Source organism: Chaetura pelagica, unplaced genomic scaffold (genome assembly GCF_000747805.2).
Source record: "Chaetura pelagica isolate M959 unplaced genomic scaffold, ChaPel_1.0 scaffold243, whole genome shotgun sequence".
Classification (NCBI taxonomy): Eukaryota; Metazoa; Chordata; class Aves; order Apodiformes; family Apodidae; genus Chaetura; species Chaetura pelagica.
The window spans coordinates 1,092,402-1,106,958 of NW_009952712.1; the positions used below are offsets into that span (position 1 = coordinate 1,092,402).

Below are 14,557 nucleotides of genomic sequence, written 5' to 3' on the forward strand. Positions count from 1 at the left end.
GAACAGGGCTGTGCTTCTCAAGAACTATCACAGTCTTACACAACACCCTACACATGTAAAAATTTATAAACCTGCTTCAGGCTGTAAGAACATTGCTCTTTTCAAGAGTGAAAAGTCACCAAAACCTGCAGGACTTCCTGCAAGTGGGAATTCACCAAATGGCACCAGAAAATTCAGTGGGTTCCAGGGAAGAACAACTTGCAGGAACCTCAAAAGTGTTCTTCAAATATTAGTGCCATGTTTACAACAGGTAGAGTCTTTCTTTCAGACCTCCACACCAGAAAAAAAGCCTGTATATTTATCTACAGGCTCTCTGAGAATGCAAAATAATTTGGTTGCCTGAATGAAAAACTCAGCCAAGTATCTGGAGAGGAGAAAATTAACACATAAATAGTGTGCAAACGTCAACCTGGTACTTCACTTGAAGTACATTTTAGATCATTTGGAAAGTGCATTTTTCTGCCACAACTTGTAAGCCTTTTGAAAAGTCCTGCATTTTCTTCAGGATAATCTATTCTCTGCCATCTGAGAGGGAAAGACACGAATAAAAAAAATGCTCAGACTGAAGCACCACACAGCAACCCCCATCAACCAACACCAAATGTGAAAGGGCATTTGCACCAAGGCACTTTTCAAAATGCCTTTGTCTTGACAGCAGTTTCCAGATGAATCACACTTGTTCATCCTTGTCCAACCCTCCCTGCCCACTGCTGAGCAGCCCAGGCAGAGCCCACCCAGAACTGCAGACCTGCAGGTGGAACAGGCAGCACCTGCACTGCCCCATCTAACTACAGGAACAGCCCCAACATTCTCTGGACACCCTGGGAGCCAAGGAGGGCCACACATTTCTGCCTCCAGGTGATGTTAGCGAGGGGAGAGCTCTTTCCAGAGAAGGAGAAACTCCTTGGCATTGCACCTGAGAGCACCTGCTTTTCCCCCTTTTTAAGGAAATTTGGAAAAGACAGAAAGTGATGTCCTTTGTTTTACCAACATGTGAGGTGGTGAAACACACTGGTGGCTATTTCTAGAATTTATGTTAGAGACAGATTTTCCCTAAGGAATTAACAAGTAACCTAATTTTGTGCATTACTAATTACTCCAGATTTTACTTTATATTTACCAGGGAAAGTGGAAGGGGGAATTTTTATCTCAGTCATGTTTTTCTGGATACTGCCAGTGACTCCACCTTCCTCCAAATCAATATTATTTTTTATTAGTCCCTGATTGATTTGACTCACACAAATAGGGACAGACTTGCAGCAGCAGCTCATGATAATAAAGTCAAAGGCAAATAAAAGACTGGGCTAGATTTAGTGGAAACAGAGAATAAGAATTGTACAACAATCCTAAAATCCTTGAAAGAAATGAAAAACATTAGAAATTTAGAACTATAAATCAATTTCTAATGAAGACAGCAGGAAAAAAAAGCATAATTATGATGCATAAAACACAAGTTGAAATTATTAAAAGAAAAAAAAAAGGCAGAATGAGTTTAATAAATCAGTTTAATGCAAAATAATTGATTGATTTCTTGTTAAGGTACATAATGACTCAACAGGTATTTTACCTGTGTTTTTTCCATTAACTTAAAACATGCTAAAGCATTCTGATGATAGAAAATTTCAGAAGGATATTGTAACTTCAGAGCCCCACAGCAGTTAAGAAAATAACAGAAAATTTAAAAAATTAATTTTCTCTGAAATAAGTTACTGAATTCCCATTTACAGAGGAAGGACAGTTCTGTCTGTGGTAAATCATAATGTGTAAATACTGAAGTTAATGCTAAGAAACATGGTGCCATTTTAAGAAAAAAAATGCAATTTTCACTCCTAGAATATTAATTCAGTAGTGAAAAAAAGTTCAGAGACAGGCAGCCAAAAATACTTGAAGCAGAAAATTTGATAAAGAAACTATTTGGACTATTTAATTTATGGTAATGATTAATAAAGGCTTAAGACAAAAAAAATTATGAATGGCATAAAGCAAATTAACACTCCCATTAATCTTCTCTTATACAAGGCCAAGCCTATGTTAAATGATGCATTTACTGATTAAACTTAAGACCAATTAAAAGGATTTCTTCAACATTCAGTATTTGCTACAAAATATTAATTATAAAAGAGAAAAATGAGAAATAAGAGATGCAGAAATAGAGCCCTATGCATTTAAATCTCTCAAATATAAATGTTCATCTGCTGGTTTGTTTCACAAATAACAGATACAAAACAGATTACAGCACAACACAAAGTCAAGGTTTCATGAGCATGCACATTTCAATGGTTTGACACTAATAACTATCACCCTCATTCCAATTTTGGACCCCTCTCCTTTGGCCCTCAGTCTTCCAGATGGAAATTTACTGCTGTTGTTCTATGGCCTGATGAATTTGCCTCCCATTACACACTGCACTTTAGGCTGAATTTCCTGGTGATGCACACTTGCAAGAGACACTCCCCCCCCATAATATTCCAAAAACCCCTAGCCAAATCCCACACTTTATATATTCTTCAGTATGATTCTTCAGTTGCAGAATAAAAATACAGAGTTAACCACATATTATTATCAAAGGAAAAATAGTTCTGAAGGAATTCTTTAGAAATAAACAATCAAATGGTCCTCACCACAATTCACTTCATAGTTATGAGGACATGAAAAAACTACATGGTTTGCTGTCTTTTCTAGGGCAGGAGAGGTAAGGCAGTTCTTCATATCATTTTTCTGTGACATTGAAAAGATTGTTGCTAGCCTGTCTTACCATCTGTAAAGAATTTCTTGATGGAGTGAGCAATCTGAAGCAATGAACCATATTATCCACATAGAGTAACTCCACGGAATGGAAGAAGTATGTTTTCTGCATTTGTAAATGGAATTATGTACGGAAGAGTGTAAGTAAGAAATCTGCTGAGAGATGATGAGGAATGGATTACAGTGGAACAATGCTTAATTAAAGACTTGTAAGCATCTTTCACTATTGTTGAGAAAAATCCAATTAAGGAATGGATTACATTACTTCATGCTTCATTACCTTGCTAGCACCTACAATTAATTGGTTTTTCCACTACCTTGCCCTCCTTTGTTTCCAGAACACTTAAGTTACAGTAACGTTTCATTCCTTATAGTCAACATTAATCAACAGAAGAACTGATTCAAAGATTCTATAAAAGAAGTTTTACACAGGAAGGATAACGAGTAATCTTCTTGCAGAACCTCTTTTGTGGTTATAAAAATATTAGTCAGACAGTACTGGCAGTTGTCCCACAAGGATAAAGAGCTTACCCTGACAGAGAGCTTGCTTTGAAAGCACTGCCACAGAGGCTCCAAATGTGGGATCACTGACCCCACATATTGGCACACTCCTGGTGCAGGTATCAAAGCCATATTAATCACTTGCTGTGCAAGAAGAACTTCTTTTGAACAACTGTTAATTTCCCAGCTGGAGACTCCATTGGCTGCCTCCTGTTCTTGTGCTATGAAGCAAGGAGAAGTAGGTGGCCCTATTCCCTGCCATGCAGTGCCATCTGTGAGAAGGGTGGCTCAGCTGGCTGGGCAGAGAAACAATGTGTGAAAATGTAATTGAATCTCACGAGTTAATAGCCATGACTCTGCCCCCAGCAAGCAGGGCTCTTGGTGAAGGGCAAGTCCTGGATCAAAGTTGAAGCACATGCTGAATACACATTTAAGAACACGACTTGGACATCTGTAATACAGGCAGAATGGTCATTACCTTAGGTAGTTCTTCAATTTGATTGGCATCTAGGTAAAGCTCCTCTAATGTCCGTTCAAAGTTAAAAACCTCCTTTGGCACCTGCTGGAGGCCACAGTGGGAGTAATCCAACACCGAGACGATTTCCTCCTCGCCACGAAAACACCGGCAGGGCACCAAGCGGCCGATGATTTTCCTTTTGGTTGTCATCTCCAAACAGCATACTGAAGAAAAAGGGGAAAAAACAGTTTTCTGGAACTATCAGCATTTTGAGGACTATTTCTTTAGAATGATTACCAAGACTGCAGTCCATTTGGTGCAGTTTTTCCTGACAGATTCCTGTAGTTTGCATACTGAATTTCTTTCTCTACCTTTCCACAAAAGATGAAAAAGTGAGATTTGTTGGATTAGTCACAGAACCATCATGGTTGGAAAGGACCTCAGAGATCACTGAGTCCAAACATCACCAAAGGAAATCTCAATACATCATCTGCTCCCCTACACAGAACAGAATATGCCAAGACCATCCACAACTGTTGTTTTCCCTAATGATGAAAATTAGCCCTGTAAATCCTGCACATACGAACACGTTCATCAGACGACGTACAAGATAACCCTTGTGTTCCATGTTTTGGTCCCTTGCTTAGTTTGGACTGTGAATCACTGAAGTGAACCAGAACCTGGTTGCATCATACCTGATTTCTCTGAAATCAGCAGAGTTCCTTAGTTTTCCACAGTTACCACTGGAGTATGTTCACTGTCTTTTCAACCATATGAATAAGGAAAAGGATATGGAAACTTAATTGGTTACAAAACTAGAACAAAAGTAACCCCAAACCAGGCTGTTTGAAATTCACCACAGTCTGTTGCTTAACTTCTCCTAACCTAGATGCTAAGTTCTACAGATCTTCCTTTCCTGCAGTTTGTATGCCCATGCCTAACTCGTATGGGCAACAGCTCACACCACTGTATATTATTACCCTTTTCCATTGGAATAAAATACTGTCATTCATTACTCTTGAATGGAGAGAACACTCAATAAGCACCTTTGATACATGTCAAGGAGCCTCTACATCTGGAACAGGTATCAACAGTTTTAGAAGTTATTTTAATGTGATTATAGATAAATCAGTCTGACCTGAAACATATTGCCACAAAGTCAAGGAGGGCTAAACCTAAACCTCCCATTTTCTAAACCAGTGACAAGGTTTTGAGTTACATTTATGAAAAGAAAGCACAAATTAGTCCAAGCAAAGCTCACCAGGATCCTCTTTCACTGGATGCCAGCAAAAAAAAAGTACCCGTATATTCATACAAAACATCAGTGGAGATAATTCACATTGCTTAAGACATTATTTTTCCAACATGCAAGGTAAGAAAAAATGATTAGTCAGATAATGCTCCAATCATGATTCTCTGTGACTTTTTTTCAGCATACGTTGACATTTTCAAGGTAAATAAAAGAATCAAATGTGTTATTTCCTTGTTTCAAATGTTGCTAGCACCTCATCCACATGCAGCAATGCCCCTGAGATGAGCACACGGGTACTGTCAGAATAAATGCTGTTTCCTAGTGTTCTCAGAAAGAAGAGATGTTGAAACAAACAGGAGTGAAACCGGAGTACAGCTGGTTATTCGTTTGGCAGTGCCAGTGACAGGCTTCCTGCTTTTGGCTTAAGGGTTAAGCTTACAACAGAGAAAAGGGTTTAGGAATTTTCTAATGCAGCTTGACCAGATGCCAAGTTCCTGGGTACAACTTAACAGTTGTACCTTAATTACAGTCAGCTGATGGAATGCAAACATCTGCGTAACACAGTGTACCTGAACTTCTGGAAATGTAAAAATAGAGCCCTTAGAGGTATGAAAAAAGAAGCTGTTCATTTACAAGCTAATACATCAGAAAAGCTAAGTTTTATTTCAGCTCAGTGGTAAAGTTCCTGCAGAACACCAACAGCCCCATAGCTGAAATGCACAAATGCCACACGCTGCTCACTTTTAACTCTGAGAACTTTGGTTTTAAATGTTCCTCATTTGAATTGCCTATACCAGAACACTGGATCCCCACTCAGATTTCTTACAGAACACTGTGGTTAAACCTAGGTTCTTGATTGGCACTCCAAGCTTCCTGAGAAAGTAATGTTTATTTTAACATTGCCCCTAATTTTCCTCCAGAAACAATGATCTTGCTTATTTAGCTTCTACACTGTTGGGCCATTTCCAGCCCATTTGGGAGGAAATTACTTTTGGCATTTTTCTCAACTTCAAAAACTCATAGAATCCCAGACTGGTCTGGGTTGGAAGGGACCTTAAAGACCATCCAGTGCCACCCCTGCATGGGCAGGGACACCTCCCACCAGCCCAGGCTGCTCCAAGCCCCATCCAACCTGCCCTTCAACACTGCCAGGGATGGGCCAGCCACAGCCTCCCTAGGCAGCCTGGGCCAGAAGCCCACAGTATGTTCTTCACCAGAAATATGAAATCAGCTGCACAGCCTCTTTGTATTCAAGCATAGGAAGTTGCATTTGCAACTGCATATTTCAAACCTTGACACAATAAAAATAAATGCCCATGGAGTATCAAATTATTTGTAGCTTTTCAAACTATTTGAAGATAATGAACAATTGAACAGCGACATGTACTTCAAAAATTACCCAGAAAAACACTCATCCCAGAGGCATTCCAAAGCACTCAGCTTTGCATTATTCCCCTCTACTGGAGGCACATACATGAGAAACCTGGTTGCATTTGAACAGAAACTCAGAACAATCACATCACCAGAGAAGAGCCAGAAAGTGTATAAATAGTGAAGTGATAAAATTTTACTAAAAATAGCAAATACAACAGCAAAAACTTTTTTAAAATAGTTTTTCTTTTGCTTTTGTAAAAAAAACTGTTTCCATTGCTGCAGTTTATAAAAATAAATGTAATTTCTTATTCAATACAAAATTGTTCTAAAAATATTTTTTTTAATTGCAGATTTTAGAAAAAAGTGATTTAATTACTTTGCCTTCCCTAAAAGCTGTGCTAAGACAGGATAAATTAAGTTGCTGACATTAATTGGTTGCCTATTGGAAATGTCTTTTTTTGAGAAACATAAACCCAAACCAGAAGGTGAATTGGATAGATGAGCAATTTGTAGTTAAAAAGATCAATACTGGAATAAGAAAGGTAGTTAAAACCTGAATTCAGGTGCATTGCTAAGATTTTGTGAGAAAAGTTAGTAGGAAGTAATTCCACCATAGAAACTGCTGCTTATAGAATATTTGCTGGAAGAATGGCCATGGGATAGTACTTAAATATATTTTGATAAGTGGGTTTGTATGTGTCCACAGTCTGCTCCACCATTTACCCTTTGTAACTAAAAAGAAAACAAACCAAAATGCTGAAGAAACAGTAAAATTAAAATCCCCTGGGATTGTTCTTTGCAATCATCTCAGAAAGCATCAGTACAGAATTTAGGACCTGTTGTACAATTGAAAGGAGTAAAATTTCATGCCCTGTGGACTAATGGTAATTAAACTCTTTCTTAATTTCTGTGTTATTAATTAATAACCTGGACTAATTCAAGCTTTGGTAATTACACTTCTCTTACCTACATTTTATTCCTTCATCATTTTCATGAAGCCCTGCTTGTGTTCTGGTGGTTACTGGCTGTAAGAGGATTGTTACTTGAGAGCCTTGGGAACAAAACTTCAGTCCAACAGAGTCAACAGGAAGCTCAAGTCCCAGCTTGGGGAAGGTGACTCACCAGACACCTTTGCTGCTTGAGAAAATTCCTCAATCCCTGAAAGTGGTAAAGTCATCCCACTTCCCCAGAGAAACACCAGTTCTTGGTGTTTTCCCCCTTTAAAGTAGGTAGGGAAAGCAACACAACTCTCCATAGCTCAGTATGAGAGTCATTGCTCACCCTATGTCACATGCTGGACATGGAGGATTTACACTCTGAAAGATTTATAGCTCAGTCAAAAATACAGAAATTTCAGGTTGTCTTTTGAGTCTCACATACAAAACCACTTCATTTTCACAATCCATCAGAGCATACACAGAAATGCTCAGCAACTTGGAAAGCTGGAGAGCCTGTCCTGCAAAGGCAAAGGGAAGAGGGGGATCTTTTCCAGTGCAGACCTAGGATAAAATGTACATCCTTGTTTTTGGTAATGTACCATTTTTCAACAGTTCAGGAAAAAAAAACAAACAACAAACATGAAACACAAATGCATTTTTCACCAGAGAAGCTTAAAAATGTTATTAGTTGTTTTCTGAATGCTTTTAAAAATGTTTGTTATTTCTTGAATTAAAGAAACTATGAAACAAGCATAAATAAGCTGCTGTTTATCAGCTTCATAAAAGCACATAATCATCTTCAGTTTATTATTTTATAAAGTAAATCCTTAATCTAAGAAAAGCAAATGTTTTATGGAAATTAGTTACAATAAAATCTGATCTCTTCTCAATTAATGGATTTTTCTGCAGTAAAATCACTAATCCCTGTTCCTTAGCAATCATGAGAGATGTTCTTACCTACTTAAAAGGCAGAGAAAATGGTTGTGTGGCTCACAAAACTAATTTAAAGATGGAACAAAATAGCTCAACAACTTCAAAACTTCAGCTGTCTTGAAAGAATAGGAGAGGCAGCAGTTTTCATCAGCAGACAATAGAGAAGAGTTTATTTTTTCATCTCAGAAACTTTTCTCTCTGCAATGAGCCTACACATCAGCAGATAAAGCCATTTTGCTTTTTTTCCCCTCCTCACAAAGTAACAAAAATTTGCCTAAAAACCTCCACAACTAAAAATGCCCTATCTCTCTGAAAATGTTTTCATCCAATTAGTTAAGTTTCATCTTAAAATGTGCAAAGTGTTACCTTCAATGTGCTTTACTCTTCGATTACCAGTGTTCAAAAACCAGTAAGAACAAGTAGGAAATGGCAGTTACTGGACAAGCAATTCCAGAGTTGCAACCTAAAATCTAATTTCAAATCACCTTAAGGAATCCACTCATTTCTTGTTGGTTGTGCATTTAAATTAAGAAATCCCAAATACCATGTTTGAGAGATGACTGTTATTATGAAGTTAACTCTCTAGATCATCTTAGACCTGCAAAATTCTGATTGCCTATATGTATACACATGCTGAAATAACCCAAACCAAAACAAAAAAATTAAACACACACACAAAAAAAGCAGGGTAGAAAGCCTTGATAGACTACTTTAAAGAGCTTTGTGATTCATAGATGGTTTGGTTTCCACCAGGCTCACTGGTTTCTGTCAAGCATGACAAGAATCATTCTGTTTCCATAAGGAAACCAGCTCCTAAAATGATGGGTACTACTGAATTTTATGGAGCTCATTCTTTAAAAGAATGCTATATAATCCTTTATTTAAAAAACAGTTACAACAATGAAATACAGTTGTTGGTTTTTTTAGATGGATGCCTGTAGAAAATAGAAAATGCCCTGACAAAGAAGCACCAGGTGTAGATTTTGCAGCACATTGGGCTGAAGGGACATTCTGAGCAAAAACAGATGAGAAATGAGGGTGACACTGACATTGTATGTTTTTATCCCACTACACAGCCAGGATTGATTATCTTCACCCAGCCTTAAGCCTGCTCTCCTGCTCCAGGTTCCCCAGGATTGCTGTGGGTTGACATGCTGAGCACTGCCCCATAGGTACATGTTCTTCAAGCCCTTGAAAGTCTTAATTAACACCAAGTAACCTTAAGCCATTTCAGGCAGTTTTAATTCTTAGAAGCAAAAAATACTTTTCTGACATCTTTTTCTAAAGTGTCAAGTAGCTACATAAGGAAAAGAGGTAGTTTGAATGCTACTGTAAAAAACTCCAGCTTTGCCTCTGTGTAGCTGGTAGCATAAGTCAGCTTCTCACTTTCAGTTTTCCAGGATAGATTAATTATGGATTTAATTTTTCTTGCAAACAAGTTTTTGATGTAACACCTCATTTAAGTATTCATACTTCAGGGAGGTCTTAGCCCCCCCAGTGCCATAGGCAATGCCCTGAGCTGAAATTCAAACTAACAAATGCTGTAGGAGCAGCCTGTGTTGTCTGGCAAGGTATCCCACATAAAATTGGTCACACTCCTTTGACATTTAATTCAGAAAACTGCAAGAAATTGCAAAGTTTACGTGATCTTACTGAGGAATCCTGAAAAATCAGAAAATATTAATTACATTCAAAGCAGCAGACAATTCACTTCACTGATTTCTTTGTCATGTAGCACAGAGAAGTGATGGTTTTCTGTTCCTATTTTCTTTGTCTTACTATCAGCATAATCAACAACATTAATATGCTAATACGTTGGCTCTTTGCAGTGAGTTATACGACCAAGCTTAGAAATCACAAATACATCAGTCCCTAAGCCAACCACAGTTTCCCTCATCTCCAAGTTCTCCCAGGGTCTCCCTTCACTCCAGAAGGGACAAAAGCAGAGAGCATTTCCTTGGGAGACCAGCCAGCCAGCCCCCAGACCCATCCCACTCGGTGTCTCTGAAGTGGACACCCCCAGCCCAGCCTGATGACCCAGCCAAGGCCACTTGTCACCAACAACTCCCCTTGTTCCCTCCAGCTGGCTCGAGGCACAATGCCAGCATGGACCCCCTTTTCCTTCAAACGCCATAAAACACTTGTTTTGCAAATCAAATGCCTTTTCTGAAGCCTTTAGCATGATTTGTGGCTCCACAAGCGCTGAAGGTACCAAAGAGGTCTCCCTCCTCTGTCCTTAGCAAGTACTGTAGTGGTCCCATTTGTTCCAACAGGCCAGAATTCATGTTCTATTTTCTCTGCCAACAGAGATTTGATAAGAGGGACAGTGCATATGAAATGGGGCAAACTGAGCATAAGGCTGGAATTTACAAAAAACACAACCATGAAACAACCCTAAAACTCCCTTCTACAAAAAGCCTTTTCTCCCCAGGTATTCTACTAGCACTGGCCAGACATCCACTTTTGTTTTCTTTCATCTCTTTAATTAATTACCAGTGCTGTTTAGATTATTTACATTGTGTGCATTTACAGTCTGGTTCACTGTATTAATTAGGGAACTTCAAAGCTCTCAGAATCATCTTAATTTTTGGTACAACTTTTCAATTAGAAACACAGCACTATTAATTATTAAGATTATATTTTTTTAATGTAGAAATATTATATCCACAAATGATCTTGGCCCTTTTTATCCAGCTTTTGGTTTTTAAATCTGCTGCTCACCTTTTTATTATGTACATCTTTGTGGGCATCATCTTAGCATTGTCTTGTATGAAGGGATGTGTGAGGTTTTCCTCATTTATTTCTTTGCTTAGTCAGATGTGTAACTCTTAATACCTCCATCTTATGTTTTTAATTCTAGTCAGGACTTTTTGTCTATAGTTCTAATACCATGCCTGTGATATGGGCATTATGGTTCTGTAAGTTCCCACAATTTTACAAATCAAATAGGAGTCCTGACAACATGTAATCTGCTCATTCTTTGCCTGAAAACCAGCATCCCTCTTCCTTAAAACTGAATGTCACCTGTAAAATTTGCTTTTTCTTCCTAAAGATATCCAAGTGGGAAGGTGTGTTAATGCCTTTGCGGAAGACATTCCAGTACTTCACTGGAAAGAAATGCACACAACTTTGCACATCTGTGCCTAGGAAAAGTTAACTTACATTGGAAGAGAGACAAGGAAGGACTAGAACAAACACAGAGTGTGAGACAGCAGGGAGCAGACAGCCCAGCCCCAGGGCCTGCTGCCAAGCAGGCTGCAAAGGGGCAGCAAGGGGCACCAGGACCTGGCTGGTGTGACCAGACACTCCCTGTATTCAAAAACATCCATCAGTTTTGCTCTAATAAACTCTTCTGAGTATAGGATGAGACTTCAAATCCATCTTTGCTCTTAGCTATTATGAGCAGCTACAAAGAAATCAAGGGAGACTCTAGGGGTGATTAATTTTCCAATGTTTCTGGTAAAGTAAATAAAATTGCAGGCTGAAAGTATCTTTCCATGGAGGGAAAGAAAAAAACACTGTAAAACTTCAGTGCCTTCCAATTAGGGTCTGATTTTTTGCAAGATTCCAATTTGTGTATTTTAAATAGGAGAAAGTGCACTGCTTGGTTTGATCAGATCTCTTTCCTTTTTACCACATCTTCTCCATCAGAATCAGTGTATTTTTTTAAGTTACAGTTTTACTGTTTAGAAGCCAGAAGCACATTCTGCTGCAGTTTCACACTCGAGCCAGGTGAATGAGGGATGCAGCTTCTATCTTCTAATTGGTAACACAAATTCAGCAATTTAAATATTCCGTTTGTACAAGCCATTTTCATTAATCTTCCTCAAAAGATTAAGAAACTCGGGCTCTGAAGGCAAAGTCACAATAAGAATTATTAGAATGCTTCCAAAGGGGAATTTGTCTTATCAAAAAGAAGGGTGTGAAATATTATCTGAATTGTTTTCTTGCACAGAAATACCACGATAACCAGTATATCTTACCCAGAAATACTGTTTAATGTATGGTAATTGAATTTTCTTCATTATATTGCCATTATCATATGCTACATTCAAGTTCATATTTAATTTCACTAATCCTAAAATAAAATAACCAAGCATGAATAAGCAGATTTTAACTTTACCTTTTGTCTCCCAAGAACATTGCTCACAGCAAGCTGTATACAATGATTAGAAAGGTAATTTTCTCTATCCTTACTACAAGATCTGGGATGTTACTTATGACTTCACCATCATGAGATCTAGCAAATTTGAAAAATAATTAAAGTAAAATTTGAAACAGAACTATTTCTACAAAATATCAATCAGTTTTGAATAACCAGAGTGAGATTTTCTGACTAAATGTTTTTTTTGGATGATTTTCATTTTAGACAAAGGTGATGCCAAGAACAAAAACTACTTAGTGACAGGAAAAAGGTTGTGGTGCTTTGATGTTTTGTGTGTTTGTTTTAAACTGTATCCTGTTCTTCCTAAAGACAGGTTTTCTGTAACCTTATAGGAAATTCCAAGTCTGTTCAGTTTCTTTGTTTCTTTTCATAAAGGACTGACAGAATTTAAATTAATCCTTCCATATTAGTAGCACATACTAAGAACTAATAATTATGCTCTTAATTTCTAGAAATTATAATCGGTTTGAGGGCTCACCCTGCAGACATTGAAGTAGGAGAAAATCCCAATAAATTGAGAAACAGCCTTCTTTGCAAAGTGTGCTTTCTGGAAACTGGGGAATTTACGCTTAAACTTAGATCTTTGATGTGTTTCCACTTTTACTTGAAGTAATCCTTTAATTTAAAAGGATGGTATGAAAATTAGTATGAAATATGCTTTGTTTCTTGCCTTATGGTGTTAGGGATTTTGCTGCCCATGTGATGGCTAGAACTGCTGTCCAAAGAACAGTATAGAAAATATAATTTACCTGCTGAATACATCAGCCAAACAAACTGGCATTTAAATACTAGCTATATAACTGCCATTCAGTCTGAGTTGCTCCCTCACAGTGGCAAAGGATCACACAGAATACCCAATTACTTTTCAGTGGTTTACATCCCAATCTGTCTGCATTATTCCTGACATATTAATCAGCTTAGCAGGAGCTTACTAGAGGAAAACTGTGTGCCTTTTGCTGAGCTGGCAGAATAGGAGTTCCTGAGATAATAACATGCAACTACAAACTGCAGCTAGAAAAGAAAGTTTTAATTAAAAGTGACAACTATGCCTCACAATGAAAGTTGATCTTCTGAAAGAACCCAGGCAGAGCTCTGCTGGAACAAGGGACCTTTCTCTTCCTTCTTATCACTGCTACCTTGCTCAGCATGTGTGATACAGTCACATTGTAGCAGCTATTACTGAAGTCCAAAATAGAAGGAGATTAAATTAATTTTCAGCATGTCTTAACACCCATTTGCTTAGACATCTGTGTTTCCAAAACACAGCTACATTAGAAATACATGTAACAAACTGCCAAGGAAGTGCAGGTTGCTCAGGGCTCACCTCCAGCCACAAAGCTCTGTCAGAAACCTTTTCCTTTTCAAAAAACAGAAATTTGTCAATCGTAAAAAATACCCTTCTGATTCCATGTGAGCTTTCCTTCCCCATCACTCAAGCTCCACCTTGAGATAGTTTCTGTCCCTTAATGTCACCACTGTGAAAACTCCCACTGCTCCTTGTATTTTTCATGAAGTCTCCTTCCTGCTTGAGATGCTCTCAGCCATCCCCTCTTGACCTCTTCTTGTTCCTCTTGAACAGCCCCAAACCAGACACATTTTTACCATGTAATTGACAGGTAGAAGCCATCTAAAACTTTCATTTTATTTTATTTTCTTTTTGATTGTCTTCTTCACCACACCTGCCTTGTATAGAAAGTCTTTTGACTTCATCTTGCCATCACCTACTTCAGTTCCACCTTCCAAGTGACTGCAGTGTCAGAAGTACTGTTTACTCTCTGACCTTTGTTACCTCTCTCAACATCTCCTGTGACACTCCTACATTTTGCAGAAACTATTGCCCAGCAGCCATCCATATTTATCCTTTTCTGGTCTTCCAACCATCCATCCACAATAACTTCTCATCTGCCCCATCTTCTCCTTCCTTCCTGATCTTCTTGACTGACTCTTCTTCATACATCACCTTTTGTCCTTCACATCCCAACCACAGGTCTGACCTCCAGACCTCTCTTCTGGCTCACATCTGGTGTCGAAGTTATGCACTGCAGCAGCTATTTCCAATATCAGGCTGATTTGCCTTACTACATTATTATTCTCTCTTCTATGAGTTTCTGCAACAAACATTCCCCAACAGAAGTGCACAAACACATAATTCAGTTCTTACCATTGTTCACTCACTACTAAAAACTCTTTCC

The 14,557-nt window shown here is 38.2% G+C and overlaps 2 protein-coding genes across 2 annotated transcripts in view; one reads left to right on the forward strand and one right to left on the reverse strand.

Moving 5' to 3' along the window:
- LRRC7 (leucine rich repeat containing 7) overlaps nucleotides 1-3,913 on the reverse strand; it is a 78,270-nt gene extending 74,357 nt beyond the window's left edge. The window contains exon 1 of the mRNA XM_009994589.1: nucleotides 3,725-3,913. Within this exon, the coding sequence (XP_009992891.1) occupies nucleotides 3,725-3,913 (189 nt within the window). The remainder of the gene's footprint in view (nucleotides 1-3,724) is intronic.
- A 1,155-nt stretch (nucleotides 3,914-5,068) lies between these two features.
- The window catches only part of DEPDC1 (DEP domain containing 1), a 168,199-nt gene continuing 158,710 nt past the window's right edge, over nucleotides 5,069-14,557 (forward strand). Inside the window, exons 1-2 of the mRNA XM_009994590.1 lie at nucleotides 5,069-5,075; nucleotides 5,137-5,156. Coding sequence (XP_009992892.1) covers nucleotides 5,069-5,075; nucleotides 5,137-5,156 — 27 coding nt within the window. The remainder of the gene's footprint in view (nucleotides 5,076-5,136; nucleotides 5,157-14,557) is intronic.